The sequence below is a fragment of the Carassius auratus genome, chromosome 17 (genome assembly GCF_003368295.1).
Source record: "Carassius auratus strain Wakin chromosome 17, ASM336829v1, whole genome shotgun sequence".
In the NCBI taxonomy this organism is placed as follows: domain Eukaryota; kingdom Metazoa; phylum Chordata; class Actinopteri; order Cypriniformes; family Cyprinidae; genus Carassius; species Carassius auratus.
The window spans coordinates 23348544-23365221 of NC_039259.1; the positions used below are offsets into that span (position 1 = coordinate 23348544).

Sequence of the window (16678 nt, forward strand, 5' to 3'; positions counted from 1 at the left end):
AACATCCGCCCCCTGATTCATCATTACATAGTCGCTCAGGAAGAAAGAGAGGAGGCAGGAGTGTGTTTATACATCTGCAATGGCCATTGAGCTGCGCTCTGGTGTCAAATATGGCTTGTTTCTGTCACTTGCAGTGGTGTTGGTGGCGTATTGGTTGCGCTCGCCGGACAGCTCGGTTCTGGACGACAGACTGGACGCGGTTCTGTCTTCACTGCTGCGCGCCGAGCAGAAAGTGGGCATGAACGGCGTGTCCAGACCGCGAGTGGCTATAGGTACAGAGTACAGACTTTTGAGTGCACTTAACAGCATGCAACAAATAATTATGATATGCAGTGCATAGGCTTGATTGGAATAAATTCTGCAGTTCTCAAAGTTCAAAATATGTAAATATTATAACATTACTTACTTTGTATTTATTTTTTTAGATAAACTCATTATTTAAAAATATATATTTATAAGTGAACTTTAATAATAAAATATTAACTAATTGACGTAATAATACAGTTATACCTTTATATACTAGATTTGCATCTTTTGAGTAAAGTATGAATTTTGCAATTTTGCATTTCTCAAAACAATACAAATGTATGTAATAAAGTTGTATTTTTAAATTAACAATTGTACACATTTAATGTATTAATATGTATTGATTTTTAGTTTTTGTGACTGAATTGTATTGGTTTCTTTTTTAAGTTTGTATTAATTATTTACAGTACAGTAATAATTATTAATTTGAACTGGGGTTATTATAGTAAACTAAAACTAAAACCCTTTAAAAAATAAATAAATAAATAAAAAAAACTTGCTGAAAGAAAATAATTTAAACTTGTTTAATTTCATCTAGTTGCCAAGGAAATGTTTCTAATTTGTATTTATTTGAATTTTCTGTAAATAAAAAAACAATTAATTGAAACTATGTAAACATATATATATATATATATATATATATATATATATATATATATATATATATATATATATACACAAAAAATTACATAAAAACAAAATAAAACTACAAACATTTTAAATGAAATTATAATAAAACAGATTAGGATATAATTAGGATACTATTATAGTTTTAATATATATATATATATATATATATATATATATATATATATATATATATATATATATAAACTATAATAGTATCCTAATTGTACTAAAATAACAGCTAATTATTTATAATCAGTTTGCCACATTTTTCTTGGTGTTCCTATCTGCAACTGCACATGTTACTATTTTATCTGATAATATGGCTTGTTTTGCTTCTAAATATTGTTATCTTAAAGGATCAAGCCTAAGCTGATGTTCTTTTTTTTTTGTTGGTTTACACTATAGAAACAAGTGCTGAGTACTTGTGAGGTAAAACAACTTAGACAACCAGGTTTCAGCCTTGTTTACCAAACGTCTTCAATCATTAACCTGAGTCACATACACAACCCATTGCAGTACTATTATTTTACTTGTTGCTTACATTACAGTCAATGCAATTGGAACCCTTGATTGAATCTTTGTTGATTGGATTGATAATCAATCAGCTGAAGTTCTGTATGCACTGACTCAGTTAAGTTAACATGATCACTGATTTCATTGGCATCTGTCAGTCTATTGCGGTCTGCTTTAGTGTGTAGTCAACTATGCATGGCATTGAATCCAGTTTGTTCAGATATTGTATGACCTATGATTTATATGCGTTTTGTTAAATAGTCAGGTTCAAAGATTAATTTTTTGTAATATTAGATTATTTCAAGTGTGTCATCTCACTGTCTCTTATCAGGTTTTGGCGGCTGTGTGGATATTATAGTTGATGGAGTGACACTGCTGAACAAAATGGGTTTGAAGCCGACAGACCAGCCCCTCCATCATGACTACATTGAGAACGCCGAGCAGCTGGCACAGAGTTTCGCTTACTTTTTCTCCCCCGGAGCTGCATCAGAGTGAGAGACGTTCAAGCATGTTCACAAAGCCCTCAGGACTGTACAGATTGGGCAATGTATCATAATACAGCTGTTGTGATTTATTTCATTTGAAGCCCATTTAATTGTAAAAAGTTTGCATAGCTTAACTGATTGCAATCTTCCGTTTTGAGTTAGTTGATAATTAACAGTTGGAATTAAAACAAATTAACTGGTTTCAAGGTGAATTGTGATTTCCCCACTAATTTACTCTGGTAATCACAGATGTAGGTCATTACATTAACTATAAACAGCTAATGTTACATTAATGAAATAATATTAAATATGGATAATTTCATTTCAAAGGATAGTTCATCCAAAAACAAAAATCTGCTAAAAATGTACTTACACTCAGGCCATTTAAGATGTAGATGAGTTTGTTTCTTCATCAAAACAGATTTGCATTACATCAGTTGCTCAACAGTGAATGGGTGCCGTCAGATTGTAAGTCCAAACAGCTGATAAAAACATCGCAATAATCCACAAGTAGACCCATGAGTCCATTAATAAACATCTTGAGAAATGGAAAACTGTGTTTGTAATACAAGAAATATTTTAAGAGGTTTTAAACTTTAAATTGTTGTTTAAATATCAGTCCACTATCTAATATTGCTTTTTCCAGTGAAAGTAAATCAGGAAAGAAATACGCACTGTTTGTAGCAAAAAGAGGAGAACAGATGAGATGGAGTTTTCCACTGGAGGAAGCATTATTATGGATTGGCATTTTGTCCAAAATTTAGTTTTAAGCTAAAATGCCTTAATTATGGATTTGTTTCTTACAAACATGCAGTTTTTCACTTCATAAGATATAATTTGAATAACTGGAGTGGTGTGGGTTACTTGTGGATTATTGTGATGTTTTTATCAGCTGTTTGGACTCTGAATCTGACGGCACCCATTCACTGCAGAGGATCCATTGGTGAGCAAGTGATGTAATGCTACAATTCTCCAAATCTGTTCTGATGAAGAAACAAACTTGTCTACATTTTGGATACAGGGTGCACAAATGTTCTGTATTTTCATGTTTGGGTGAACTGTTCCTTTAAAGTGTTAAGCCGAAATTCGTCAGACCCTCTTAGTTTTGTTGTGCTGGCAATATGGCAGCTGCGTCCTGCAACAGAATTCACACTTGAGAGTGGAATGACGGGCTTCTCAAGATAATATTGCAGTTATGTTGAGACGCTGCATAGTGCTGTTTGAGCCGTGTCTGAGTGGAGTGTAATTTACAGTTACTACTGCCAAAGTGACACAGAAGCTTTTGGAGACGTGAGTGCTTCTGGTTCTCCTTTAGATAATAACCATCAATCATAGAGGCATTTTTCTTTTCATTCTTTTCGGCTGGAGAGCCTTTTAAACTTGCAGATTCTGTAAAAGCTTTTGAAGTGCGTTTTGTACGAAAATATGTTGAAGTTGCAGTTGTCAAAACACCGCTATTAAAACAGTGTTCATTTGAACAATGATCCAATGAAAGTCCAACCAATCAAAAAATTGTTAATTATAATTAAATGCAATGAAAATTTCACTTTTTATTTGTGACCCTGGACCTCAAAACCGGTCTTAAGTCACTTGAGTATATGTTTAGCAATTACCAAAAAAAAAAAAAAAAACATTGTATGGGTCAAAATTATTTTTTCCTTTATGTCAAAGGTTATTAGGATGTTAAGTATAGATCATGTTCCATGAATATATATTGTAAATCTCCTACCGTAAACATATCAAAACTTCATTTTTGATTAGTAAAATGCATTGCTAAGAACTTCATTTGGACAACTTTAAAGTAGATTTTCTCAGTATTTAGATTTTTTTGCACCCTCAGATTCCAGATTTTCAGATAGCTGTATCTCAGCCGAATATTGTCCGATCCCAATAAACCAAATGTCAATGGAAAGCTTATTTATTCAGCTTTCAGAAATCTTTTTGTGGTCCAGGGTCACATATAAGACTTAACCTTGACTCAATATGTTGCACCCTCAGATTCCAGATGATTTAAATAGTTGTATCTCGACCAAGAATTGTCCAATCCTAATAAACCATACATCAGTGGAAATATACATATTCTTGGTCTTAATGTGAATGATTAATTACTGGTTATGTTGTTACAAAAATCAATCAATCTATCAATGTAGAACAAATATTTAATAAACTGGCTGTTGCTGATTTTTGAGATTCTACACAAACCTATGTTCTTATGATTTTTTAGTTTGTTAGCAACTATTCATTACATTGTGAAACACATTTTCTTAATATAAAAATCACATTACTTTTTGTGGAACTAACAGTGCTCATGGAAACGAAAAATGTGTTGACTTATACTAGCTAATCTGTTATTACTAATGCATAAAAATGGCATGGTACATGCATAATACAGAGCTAAAAACAACAGTTGAATGTAAACAGTGAGTGTTAACTGCTCTCCCATCATCAGGCACCTGCAGTGTTTGTTATTCAGCTGACAGTGTTTTGGTTCTCTTCTGTAGGAGGTTTGTTATGAATGACACACTCTTCAGTGAGCTGGTAGAGGCTTCTCGAGAGTTACCAGGGAACAGGTGGTCAATAGGAGGAAATGCACCTGTCATGGCCAGCAGGATGGCGCTGGAAGGATGTGATGTGCTTTTAGGGGGCAGTTTCAGCACAGACTTCACAGATATCCTCTCACAGCGCATCACAGGTGCTGTAATGCTCTTACTTTCAGCTTTATGCTAAAAGCCTTATCTATTCAACATTGTAAATATAACAAGAATGCTTTAAAATCTGAACTTCCATGTTTATCATTGCATTGAATTATTGTGTCTCTCCTCAGTGGCTGGAAACACAGTGGATGAGCCAGACATCCACCTGATCCTGGAGTATCCCACAGGTGCCACATGGGGGCCGTACACCTCCCGAAGGGCCAATAGGTTGGCTGATTTACTTTAAGATTTTACATCTTAACTGTACTTTCATTTGAAAGTGTCTGTGAGTGTTTAAAGTGTTTTATTTTTCTTGCATTGCTGTAGGTATATTGTCCATAGCGATGACCATAATCCATATCTGGACTCCATGGAGCAATTTCAGGAGAAGCTGAACAGCTTCAAACCAGATCTGCTTGTTGTAGGAGGATTACAGATGATGGACAGCTTCCCTTTCAAAAAAGGTAAGTGAATATAGACACACAAGGGCAATAATTAAAATTAACTTTCATTAATAACATTTACAAACATCATTGCATAATGCTCAACGAATCAGTATTTAATTCACTTTCAAATAACAATATAAAACTTTTTATTTATGTATTTTATTAATTATAAATGTCATGTGTGGATCAGTGGCAGTTTGGAGGTAAACTAAACTCTGTACTGTCACGTGGTGAGATTAGCATGTTTTCCCAGCTGCCCCTGGGAAAGTAGACTGACTGTAACAACTTGAAGCACTCAAAGTGACTTGTTTTCTTTTCCGTCTGCCTTAGAGGGAAATTAGTTTTACCAATATCTGCTGTACATTTTCACAGCTTGGTAACTGTTGGTAATCTGTGTTTTAGGAATCTTTAGATATAAAGGTGAAAATGCTTAAAGTGTTTTGCTAATTGCAGCTGGATATAAAGAGTAATAAAACAAAGACTGTAGGAGTACATTTTATAAGCGAATACTAGGTTCATGTTTAATTAATTGAGAGATTTGCTTCAAAGTAAAAACGTTTCAGTGTGTAAAAACATTCTTTAAAGTTGTATATCAATTTTTTTAAATTGAGTATATTTCACAAGAAATTACTATTTCAGTCTTTTACTTCAAAATGTAGCCATAAAAACTAGTGATTTCTGAGTAAATGTTGTTTGTATGCCCTTTTTTCAGTGTACTTCACTCTTAATCTTCCATTAACCATTTAAGTATAGGGATGTAATGCTTAATTCAACTAAAGATGAGATACAAATCACAATACTGATTTTCCCATATGATTTTCTTACATTTTTTTTTTAACAGAATGAGATTTAAGGCAAATTATAAATGAAAAAGTGTCCTTTTTTATAAGTCAGATAACATGCTGCAGATTTAAATATGTCAAATAACAAAACTGTGAAATGTTACAACATAAATATTACAAATAAAAAAAATTTACGCTTAGGCTTTGTCTGTCCTCTTTCCATTTAAACTTAGAGCCATTCACTGCATTTTAATCACGGTCCAAACAAAGACCAATGAGCAGTTTCTGATTTAAATTAGATTGTATAATTTCGAAATTTGAAGCAAAAACAGACTAGTCTGACATTAGCTTTGTGAAACTATAGTACACACAACATCTAAAGGATACTGAATCAGATACAAATTCACTCTCTGACAGCAGGTGGCGCTTATGGAACAGCAGCTATACAGTGTTTCCTTGGTTACAGCTGTAAACAAAGCAGCGCTGCAGTTATAAATGCTTCTTTATTATGCATTATTCAAAGGCAATCAATTTCCCTCAGAGATACAATTGGTGGTGGGAGTTTATATAAATGTATCGCGATTCATTTAACATCTCAACCGACTTGAATTCAGATGACTTCAGTTGGTTCATTAATTCGGAGAATCTATAATAACTCTCTGTTTTCTATAGGTGAGCGTGAGGCTCTGCTGGGAAAGCTGGAGAAGATGTTGTCCTCCGCGTCCCCGCAGACCGCTGTCCATTTCGAGATGGCCAGCTTCGTAGATGAGAGTCTGATGTCAGATCTCCTAGAGTTTGTTCTTCCTCACGCCGACTCGTTAGGCATGAACGAGCAGGAGCTGCCGAACCTCCTGAGCCTTTTCCGCGGCAGCAACTTGACCGTGCTTTCCGACCCCAACCCACGCGTAGCTACAGTGCTGGACCAGATGCGAGAACTCTACCGCCTGGTAAACCAGCGCCACCAGGAAGCTGGAACGGGTCGGCCGCTCACACGTCTTCACCTCCACACGCTGGCTTTCCAGGCCATCATCGTCAAACGTGGCTCCAAGTGGAAGAACACGATGTCGGCCACGGCCAAAGCATCTCTGACCGCCAACCGCCATGTCTGCGGCTCGCCAGACATCGATCTCAGTAAAGCGCGACTGATCATGGACGAATCGTTCTCTGTTAGCAGGCAAGAAGGAAGTCCGAGAATTCCACTCAAGGAATCTCGACCTATTTCCTGCTGGGATGAGGACGGCTATGAGGTTTGCGTGGCTCCTGTGCTGGTGTGCACTGAGGTGTACCAGACTGCTGGAGGAGGAGACAACATCTCTGCTGCTGGGCTTGTACTACAGATCTGAACAGGAGTCGTTTGTTTTTGTTTTTTTTGTTTTTTTATTATTTAATTTTTTTTGGAAACACATCGAGACAGATTGTGTGCAATACAAACGTTGGGTCCAGCTGATATAAAGTTAGATGAATCTCACAAAACTTGTCAACAACATATCCACATTATATTTCGCCCTTAAATCACAAGAAACAAATGAGAGATTTTGCTTTTATACATTTTTTGAAATTGATAATTTTATAAATATTATTTTCTTAACAATTAATCACATTTTTTAAATCTAATTCCCATTTCTGCGTTGTCTTTGTGCAGATTTTTAAATTACATTTAAAAATGAATAACATTTAATTACATTTGAAAATGTAATTACATAAAATCATTTTACTACAGTATTTTTTATTGTAATATAATAAAAAATACTGTTTTATAGTAATGAGAATATGATGAAAATGCAATGTCATGTCATTACATACATGAAAATGTGCCTAATTGTCATGAAAATAATGTCAATGCCATCATTTAAAAAAAAAAAACATAATAATTTAATTACGCTAAATATCATTTTTGATTTTTTTTGTGTGAAATATGATCTGGATACTTCATAATGAGATTCACAGAGTTATCCCACCTATAAGTCATATGTTTTTGTTTTCTCCTTGTTTTTCTTGACTCCTATCCAGAACCTTTATGTCTTAAAATGGCTTCGTAATCATTCACTTCACGCACATTAATCAAACGGGGGCCAGTAGTCTTGAAATAATATGCAGAAGAATTTATGAGCACCCAGAGCTCATTATATTATGACTGAAATCAATCAATGCAGATGCACAGTAGCCTACTATGTTAATATCAAATGGAAATTAAGATAAATGTAGCATGACTGAAGTGTTATGGGGTCCATATTTTACCTAACATCCTATCCCAACCATCCTCATTGGTGGGACATTATTGCTTGCTTGTTTTATGCTCCACCCACTGAAGTCCGTAGCAGCATCATATTCCACTTTAGCACAAGGGATTGAGCAGTTACACATTATCACAACCATGGAAACAATTTGAATTAAACAACAAACACCTTTTAATTAAGGGAACATGGCTCGATTTTTAACTCTAGAGAAGTGGAATGTTTTAAGGATAGTAATTTTAGCTTGTGTGGGTGTATCTCATGAGAGAACGTGTCCCAGTCATATTTCACCCCAAAATATAAAAGAAATATATGATAGTGTTCTCAAATTGAAAATAATTGGAATTACAACTAAAACTCAAGTCAAAAAACTAAAAAGACAAAAAAGGAGAGTTGTGTTATTTCTGTGCCTTTAGCATTATAAAAATCAAATGTGTAATTTTAATTTAATTTATTTTACAGTTTGACGTGGCCATGCTTTCATGACATTCATCTTAGTACTTTAGTTATGTTTGAGTTCGAACGAGGAACTATTCTTGGCATCGATGCAATAGGAAGCCAAAACCACTTATTTCCTCATGTATTTATGTAGTGTTTTTACCTCGCAGAGATATCATATCTGTTATAATCCTAGTTTTGGTGTAATATAGTGTAATCATCTCTTTTAACAGATTCAGAAACATCTAAGCAAATCTGGGCCCTGACTTCCTTGCAGTCACATCTTCCATCAGTCACCCTGAGTGCAAATTATTACCTACCTCCTGTGCCTGTAAAAATATACCCAGCTTAATTGATGTCCATCAAGATTATGTTGTATACCTGCATTTATTTATGCGATGGATACATTAGAGCTCTTGGCTGTGCTAGTGTAACCCGGTATCAGACAGGAGATGGATGTTAAAGATGTCCCACCCTATGAGAGATATCAGAGTGAGGGCTTTAAAACGCTCGCCAGCTGATATATGAAATATGTCTCAGGGATTACAGTAGCCTGGATGTCTAAGATCCACAACACTTGAGTTTGAACCAATTTATCTGTGACAGAGAGCAGCTGGTGTGATTCTAGATGAGATCTGAGCCTGTAGCATACTGACCAACTGAAGGTCCGGTCGATTTGAAGAATCTTTTGTGCGGAAAAACAGCAATAGATGCTTTTGTTGTGAATGTGATTCATGTTTTTAACGTCATAACGTCATAATTCAAGAGGGAGTTAGGTGACTGATATTAAGGGTTTATGCATGTATAAAGCAGTTGTAGCATTGGAATTGTTTATTACAGGGTGGTGGAAGAGTATTGAATGTTGTGCTGGAAATGAGTTGTTATGAAATGCCTTTATCTCTTTCTTTCCTTCTTTTGTCTTGTTCCTGTGTGGTCTGTCAGCTGTTCTGAAGGGAAAAGACTCAATTTTGAATGACTTTGGATTTGTGTGTAATAAAATATTACATTCCATTTATGGTACACTGCTGTGTATTTCTGATTATTTTATTGACTTTCGGTCATTTCAGTTGCGAATATAAATATATACACGTAAATACATGTATATTTTCAAAATATGTATGCTGTATACGTGTCTTAATACACGCGCACACACACACACACACAGTACACACACGTTATGTTAACAAAAACGTTTATTTTGGATGCGCTAATGCTAATGCCCTAATTAAATTATTAAAATCTATATGAAGATCGTGTTAGATGTGTAAAAAACGATGCACAAAGTAAGCCTATGTCTGAAACTGCTAAATGTATATACTTACATTAATATATATTTATATAAAAAGGACACCTTTATTATGTACACACTCTGGTGTATGTACACACTGTTGTGTTAATTTAATACTTCTTTCATAGTATATTTATTTTGAAATTACATAATTAAATAAAGCTGTGGTTAAAATTTCCAAGTGTAAAAATACCGTAAAGACTAACTTTTATTTTTTTGTGTCAAACTTTTATCGTGAAAGACTGACCGCTTGCAAGCTTAAAAGAATCTGATTGGTCGACATGGTGTCCAATCACAGAGCTCGTTGATCGCAGGTGGCAGAGGGAGAGCCGATGCGCTGTAGAGTCTGTGGCTGCTAATGCTGAGCACTTAACTTACTTACGATTATAGTTGATCACATTCAATTACAATGAGCTCCATTGGGACCGGGGTGAGTGGATTTAATGATAAAAAATGTATCATAGTGTTTGAATGAGATCTGATCCGAAATGAGCGATTTAAATAATCAATGCGTGCATTGCCTGTGTCATTCTGAAGCTAACAAGCTAATGCTAGTGTGCAGGATCTACATTAGTGGGGGGTTTTTCTTACCCAACCTAATTAAAGTTAATAAAGAGTTTTCATATATAAGTAGTTTAAGTTATTCTGATATACATGGGTTAATTGTGTATTTTTTGCACTACTTTGCCCCTGTTGAGTCACTGCTCGCTAACAATGTGAATGATAGCAGTTCAAATGAAAAGTCACCGCGGAGGTAAAGTGAAAGTAAATGTGTTGTGCACGTTTAACATCACACTCTTGACAAACTGTGCATCAGTAGAAAGTTTAAAGATTACTGACTAGGCTGAATAAACTAAAAAAAACTGCAAAGCAATAATAATAAACACAGCTGGGCATTAATGATGAGACATTGTTGCAGTGACAGTAATTTTGTCATTTATTTCAGGAGTGCAAAATAATAAATCTGTATGAGTAATTTTCAGAATAGAAATAGAAATTGCACTTTTAAAGATTCAAGCTTCAATATTTGACCACTGTTTTGATAAAACATTGTTTTATTATTATTGCAAACTCTTTGAATGGTTTATTTTTATTAAATGAAAACGAGTAATAATTGTTGACAGAATTTCTCTTTTCCCTCTCCAGTATGATTTATCCGCCTCCACCTTCTCACCTGATGGAAGGGTATTTCAGGTCGAATATGCCATGAAGGCTGTAGAAAATAGCAGGTAATTAATTAAATACTTTTTCACTTAAATAATTTAAGCCAGAAACATGTACATTTTGACGTGCTGCTCTGAGAAAGGCTTTACCTTTATTTGAATAATTTATTTTTTAATGTTTCATATTTGATGTCTGATGAAAATTGAAGTACATATTAAGTAGGGGTTTTCCGATAAGGACTTTTGAGGCCGAACACAGGAAGCAGTATAGCTACTTCAAAGTGCTCGACCGATATGTGTTTTTGACAGCCGATGCCGATATCTTGGAAAGCAGGGGTGCCGATATAATTTATTTTTCTAATATTTAAGAAATTTGATCATCTGTATCATCATTTGACAAATGGATTAAAAAATAAATGTGTAAAATAAATATACTTATACTTTAGATGACTAAGTATTTTTTCACATATAAATATTTAATAAAAATATAATTAAAAAGCAAGTAAACACTGTAACCAACAAGGCACAGTATTCTGGGAAGTTTGTGTGCATTGGGAATCATTTTCAAATAATTAATTAATTTTACATATATCACAGGGAATATACGTTAATATGACAGTGGGCAAATGCATAAAGCACAGTATAATTTTCACGAGTTTAAAGTTTAAATCATTCAATTCACACCGACTAACTGTCACACAGAGAACACATGATCATGATGGATACACATACACACTTCACAAGATCTTACAGCTGGGTTCGACTGAGTTTGTAAGGTTTGTGAAAATAAATGTTTTATGAGAAAGTATTATGTTTGCGTTTCAATTACTAATAATATAAAATCAGTCATTATATAACTTTTTGTATACATGAATTCCTTCAAACAATTCTATCAGATTATTAGACAGATTTAGTTATATCCGTATTAGACAGAACTATTAACAAAGACGGCAAACGAGGGAGAATGTGAACACTGTGTGCTCTCAGCGCTGTCAAAATAAAAGTTTTTTCGACTTGGCAGAAAAAACTTATCTGCCGATATTTGAAAAATGCAAAATATGGCCGATATATCGGTTGACCACTTCTACTTTATAAGTTATGAAATGAAAAAATCTAAACTGTACCTCACCTTCAGCATTACAATTATTTCACCTGCTCCAGACAGAGACAATATCGGCTGATAGTGATCGGTAGCCAATCAGTTGGAACACCCCTAATATTAAATTAATAATAATTGTTTTTTTGCCGTTCTTTAGCACAGCAGTTGGGATCCGCTGCAAAGATGGAGTCGTGTTTGGTGTAGAGAAGTTGGTTCTTTCCAAGTTGTATGAGGAGGGCTCCAATAAACGCATCTTCAATATTGATCGACATGTTGGAATGGTAAGAACACTGAGAATGTTTAAACAAGTGCTCAAAACATGTCCAGTTATTTATCATTAGTAACTTATTTTTACTACTCTGGCAGTAAATTATTAGATTGCAGTGTCACATTATAGGTGCTAGGTTCCATTATAGTACTTTAAAATCAATTCCATCCATGTGATTATTTACATTTAGTGCAGTGAAAAATAATCTTTATTTAACTGAATTATAATAGTCAAAAAGCTTAATCACCCATCAAATTGTTCTCATACCTTTGTTTGTAATTGAATTGTTTGTTGACATTTAATTATTTTGTATAACAGACTTAAAATATAACCTGCTATTAAGTTTGTTGTTAATAAATACATAAATGTGTGTGTGTGTGTGTGTATATAAATAACCCTAACCTAACTATATATAAAAAATTCTCTCAGGCTCGCCAAGGCAGTAAAATACAGTAAAAATACATTTATTACAGTGGAATATTATTAGAATTTCAAATTCAAAGTGTCATTTATTACTGCAATGGTTAAGATGAAGACTGGAGTAAGGGCTGCTGAACATTCAGCGTCACATGATTATTCAGGAATGATTCTAAATGCTGATGGTGCTCAAGAATCTTATTATACATCTATTTTACATATTTCTTTCAAGATTCTTTGAACAGAAAACCAGAATTTATTTAAAATACATGATATATATTTTGTAACATTAAAACTTTACTTTCTGTCACTTTTCATAAATTTAATGTGTCTTTTATAAAAAAAAAAAAAAGTATTAATTTATTGAAGAAGAAAAAAACACTTTTGTTTGGGAGTGTAAATCTCTACACATATGAATCTCTGTCTGTCTGTGTGTCTTCTAGGCTGTGGCTGGTCTTCTGGCAGATGCACGATCGCTTTCAGAAGTGTCCAGAGAAGAGGCTTCAAACTTCCGCTCCAACTATGGCCATGACATCCCACTGAAGGTAAGATCAGACCAAAATGAACATTCTAACGCCATTTACTCACCATTAGTCATTTCCTCACTCCAGAATGACCAATGTGATTCATGTGCTGTGTCAAGTTAAGTCTTATATGTGAAAAAAAGTTTCCCTCTGAAAGCTGAATAAATAAGCTTTCCATTGATGTTTGGTTTATAAGGATCGGACAATATAATAACTATTTGAAAATCTGGAATCTGAGTGTGCAAAAAAATCTAAATACTGAGAAAATCAACTTTAAACACTAAATTTGTCCAAATGAAGTTCTTAGCAATGCATATAACTAATATATATATGAAAAACAAAGAATGGACATTTTTAAATCAAACAGGTAGACAATAAAGAAATCAGATCTTTCTTGTCATTGATATATTTTTCATATTTTCCAAACAGCATCTTGCAGACAGAGTGGGCATGTATGTCCATGCTTACACATTATACAGCGCTGTGAGGCCTTTTGGATGCAGGTAGGTCTTATGCAAAGTTTCAGTAATGCATTTTCATTTGCATTATCATTGCATGATGCAAGTTTCATTTCTTATAAGTTTTGATGTTTTTAACCTTTCAGTTTCATCCTGGGATCTTATGATGAAGATGATGGTCCACAGCTCTACATGGTTGACCCTTCTGGGATTTCATACGTAAGAGCTCTCTTTGATAAACTAGTATCTCTGTTAATCAGGACTTTATTACTTACTATACACACTTTACTGAATTAATTTCTCATTATGTAAATCTTTTGATTTAAAGGTTTCTGCTTAAATGAATGTAACTAGTTTTGTAGACAAATGTAAGTTTGAATGTATATAAACTACAAATGTACTTTTGTAGTGATAGAAAAACACAGCAAAAAAGTGTCCAGCATACATGTGAACTCCTTCCAATATTCAATGACCGTGTAGATTACACAGTTTTTTTTATTGAGCCGATCCTCCTGTACATGTATTTTCTTCATCATTTAATATTTGTGTCTGTTTTTAGGGTTACTGGGGCTGTGCTATTGGAAAAGCCAAACAAGCTGCCAAGACCGAAATTGAGAAACTACAGGTAGGTGTTAATATATTATTTATAACAAGTTATAGTCATCATTTTGTAAAGGCTATATTTCTGTAAATGTATCTCTAGGGCTGCAGGACACAAAAAGCCACTGCCTTTCATTTATTATCATACTTTCGTTTTCATTCAGTCTAACAGATTTGTATCTTTAACAGTACAGTTGTGGTGTTTACTATAAGCATGCTTGGCAGTCTTTTTTTGGAACATGTTCAAACATGATTACTGCAGAGACAATGTCATTTAAACTTGAAGTAGCAGCATTTTTATTTGACATTTTCAAAGCGACTAATACATTTATTTAGTAATGTTTTCATTTTAATGTCAAAAGATTAAAGTGGTTAAACTTGTAAATGTCAATTTTGTATTTCAGATGAAAGAAATGACCTGCAGAGAACTGGTGAAGGAAGTGGCAAAAATGTGAGTGTGATTTATTTATAACTTAGAATTGAGAAGACTTCAAAATCGAATGCATCATTCATAGCCAACACGAGAGCAGCAGAGATCCATGAAAACAAACCATATACCAAAAAAGTCTAGCCCAGCTCATTTTTCTTCTTATCTGTTAGGTTGCTGAGTTTACAGTAATGTTGGTTTGTAATGAACAAGATTCCCACACCTTTTGACCGATCAGTTTCTATGAGCTTTTTGCATTAGATTCATAGTTTTCTACATTAGCACTTTTTGAAATCATCTTATTAGGATTGCATTCAGAAAACAAAAACTGTTTCTATCCAGAAATATTTATACATTTAATAGTTTAGAGTGAGGCATAAGTTAAACAGTGGGTAAAATAAGTATTGAACACGTCACCATTTTTCTCAGTAAATATATTTTTGGAGGTGCTGTTGACATGGAAAATTTCACTAGATGTTGGTAACAACCCAAATAATCTATATATAAACAAATACATTTAGAAATTAAGTTGTAATAAGATGTAATTACACAGGAAAAAGTATTGAACTACTGAAATCTATTTAACACTTTGTACAAAAGCCTTTGTTGTTAATGACAGCTTCAAGACACCTCCTGTATGGAGAAACTAGTCGCATGAACTGAACTCTGTTTTCTTTGTACATATGGATTACGTGGATTGCTAACATTTGGTAAAAAATATCAAGTCAGCAGCACCTTTAGAAATACATTTACTTAAAAAAAAAAGTGGTGTGTTCAATACTTAATTTACTCACTATATATTATACACAATAGAAATAAATGTTATTATATGTATGTTCCATGCCTTAAACTTTTAAACTTCAATGCTATTTCCAAGTTTTCCATGATTGTGGGACTCTGAATAAAACCCTTTATATTTACAAAATGTAGTAACTATTTTTTGTGTATGTGTCTGTCATCTCTACTCAGTATCTATATCGTTCATGATGAGGTGAAAGACAAATCCTTTGAGCTGGAGCTTAGCTGGGTTGGAGAAGGTAAATGGCAGGCTTTTTTTTTATTTATTTTTTTATTCTACTTCCGTTCTTACATTTACTGGTTTTAGGAAAATAGTTGTAATACTTAATACAGTCTAGTTCATGAACCCTATAAATGTAAGCAACTTAAGTTCTTCTCTACTCCATTTGTATTCAGTGCTGAATTTGTCATAGAACCCTTTTTATTATTTTATCTATTAATATATTAATTTATTTTCAGTACATTTTTAATGTTGGAAGTTATTTTTATAATGTTATTATAATACTTATGGTATCTTTTAGATGTTGACTTAATGTGTCACTCTTACAAGTTTTGTTTTATTTTATTTATTTGCCTGATTTGATATGGTCTCAAAAGCATAAAATATTTGATTTATATATTTTTGCCCCTCTTTTTAGTCACAAAAGGAAGGCACGAGCTTGTCCCCAAAGACATCAAAGAGGAGGCTGAGAAATATGCTAAAGTAAGTAACCGTTCCTCTGGTTATAGTCATGACAAAAGCTCTCTTCAGCATGGCTTACTGTCATATTTCTGCCCTGACAGGAATCCCTGGAGGAGGAGGATGACTCTGATGAGGACAACATGTAAACTGTGTTGCAAACCGACTGTGTACCATGTTTCAGACATCCTGGCAACTCTCAACTTTACTGCAGAGAGTACAATTTTTTTTATGTTTCGTAATGGACTATTGTAGTCCTGTGTTTTCCTTTCAGACTTGACAATAAATGATTTATAAAAGAGAATGAAGCTCTGATTCAGACTCCGAAATTGCCATAATTACCACTCATTAGTCGGACAGCAAGCTTAGGCAAAGGATCCACCTTCTCTTTTAGAAATTCTGTGATGTCAATTAAATGATATCTATGCAC

The 16678-nt window shown here is 33.8% G+C and overlaps 2 protein-coding genes across 2 annotated transcripts; both read left to right on the forward strand.

Annotated features, from left to right (window-relative positions):
• Position 1: 1 nt before the first annotated feature.
• Positions 2-9547, forward strand: LOC113117650 (ADP-dependent glucokinase-like). The gene is made up of 6 exons (XM_026286464.1): positions 2-272; positions 1781-1940; positions 4436-4626; positions 4759-4855; positions 4955-5091; positions 6528-9547. Exons 1-6 carry the CDS (start codon positions 80-82, stop codon positions 7196-7198), a joined length of 1449 nt encoding a protein of 482 aa, XP_026142249.1. The 5' UTR covers positions 2-79; the 3' UTR covers positions 7199-9547.
• Positions 9548-10099: 552 nt separating this feature from the next.
• LOC113117652 (proteasome subunit alpha type-3-like) lies at positions 10100-16552 on the forward strand. The gene is made up of 11 exons (XM_026286469.1): positions 10100-10245; positions 10962-11044; positions 12235-12358; positions 13206-13307; positions 13716-13789; positions 13891-13963; positions 14304-14369; positions 14749-14795; positions 15741-15808; positions 16208-16272; positions 16353-16552. Exons 1-11 carry the CDS (start codon positions 10225-10227, stop codon positions 16395-16397), a joined length of 768 nt encoding a protein of 255 aa, XP_026142254.1. The 5' UTR covers positions 10100-10224; the 3' UTR covers positions 16398-16552.
• The last annotated feature ends 126 nt before the right edge of the window (positions 16553-16678 follow it).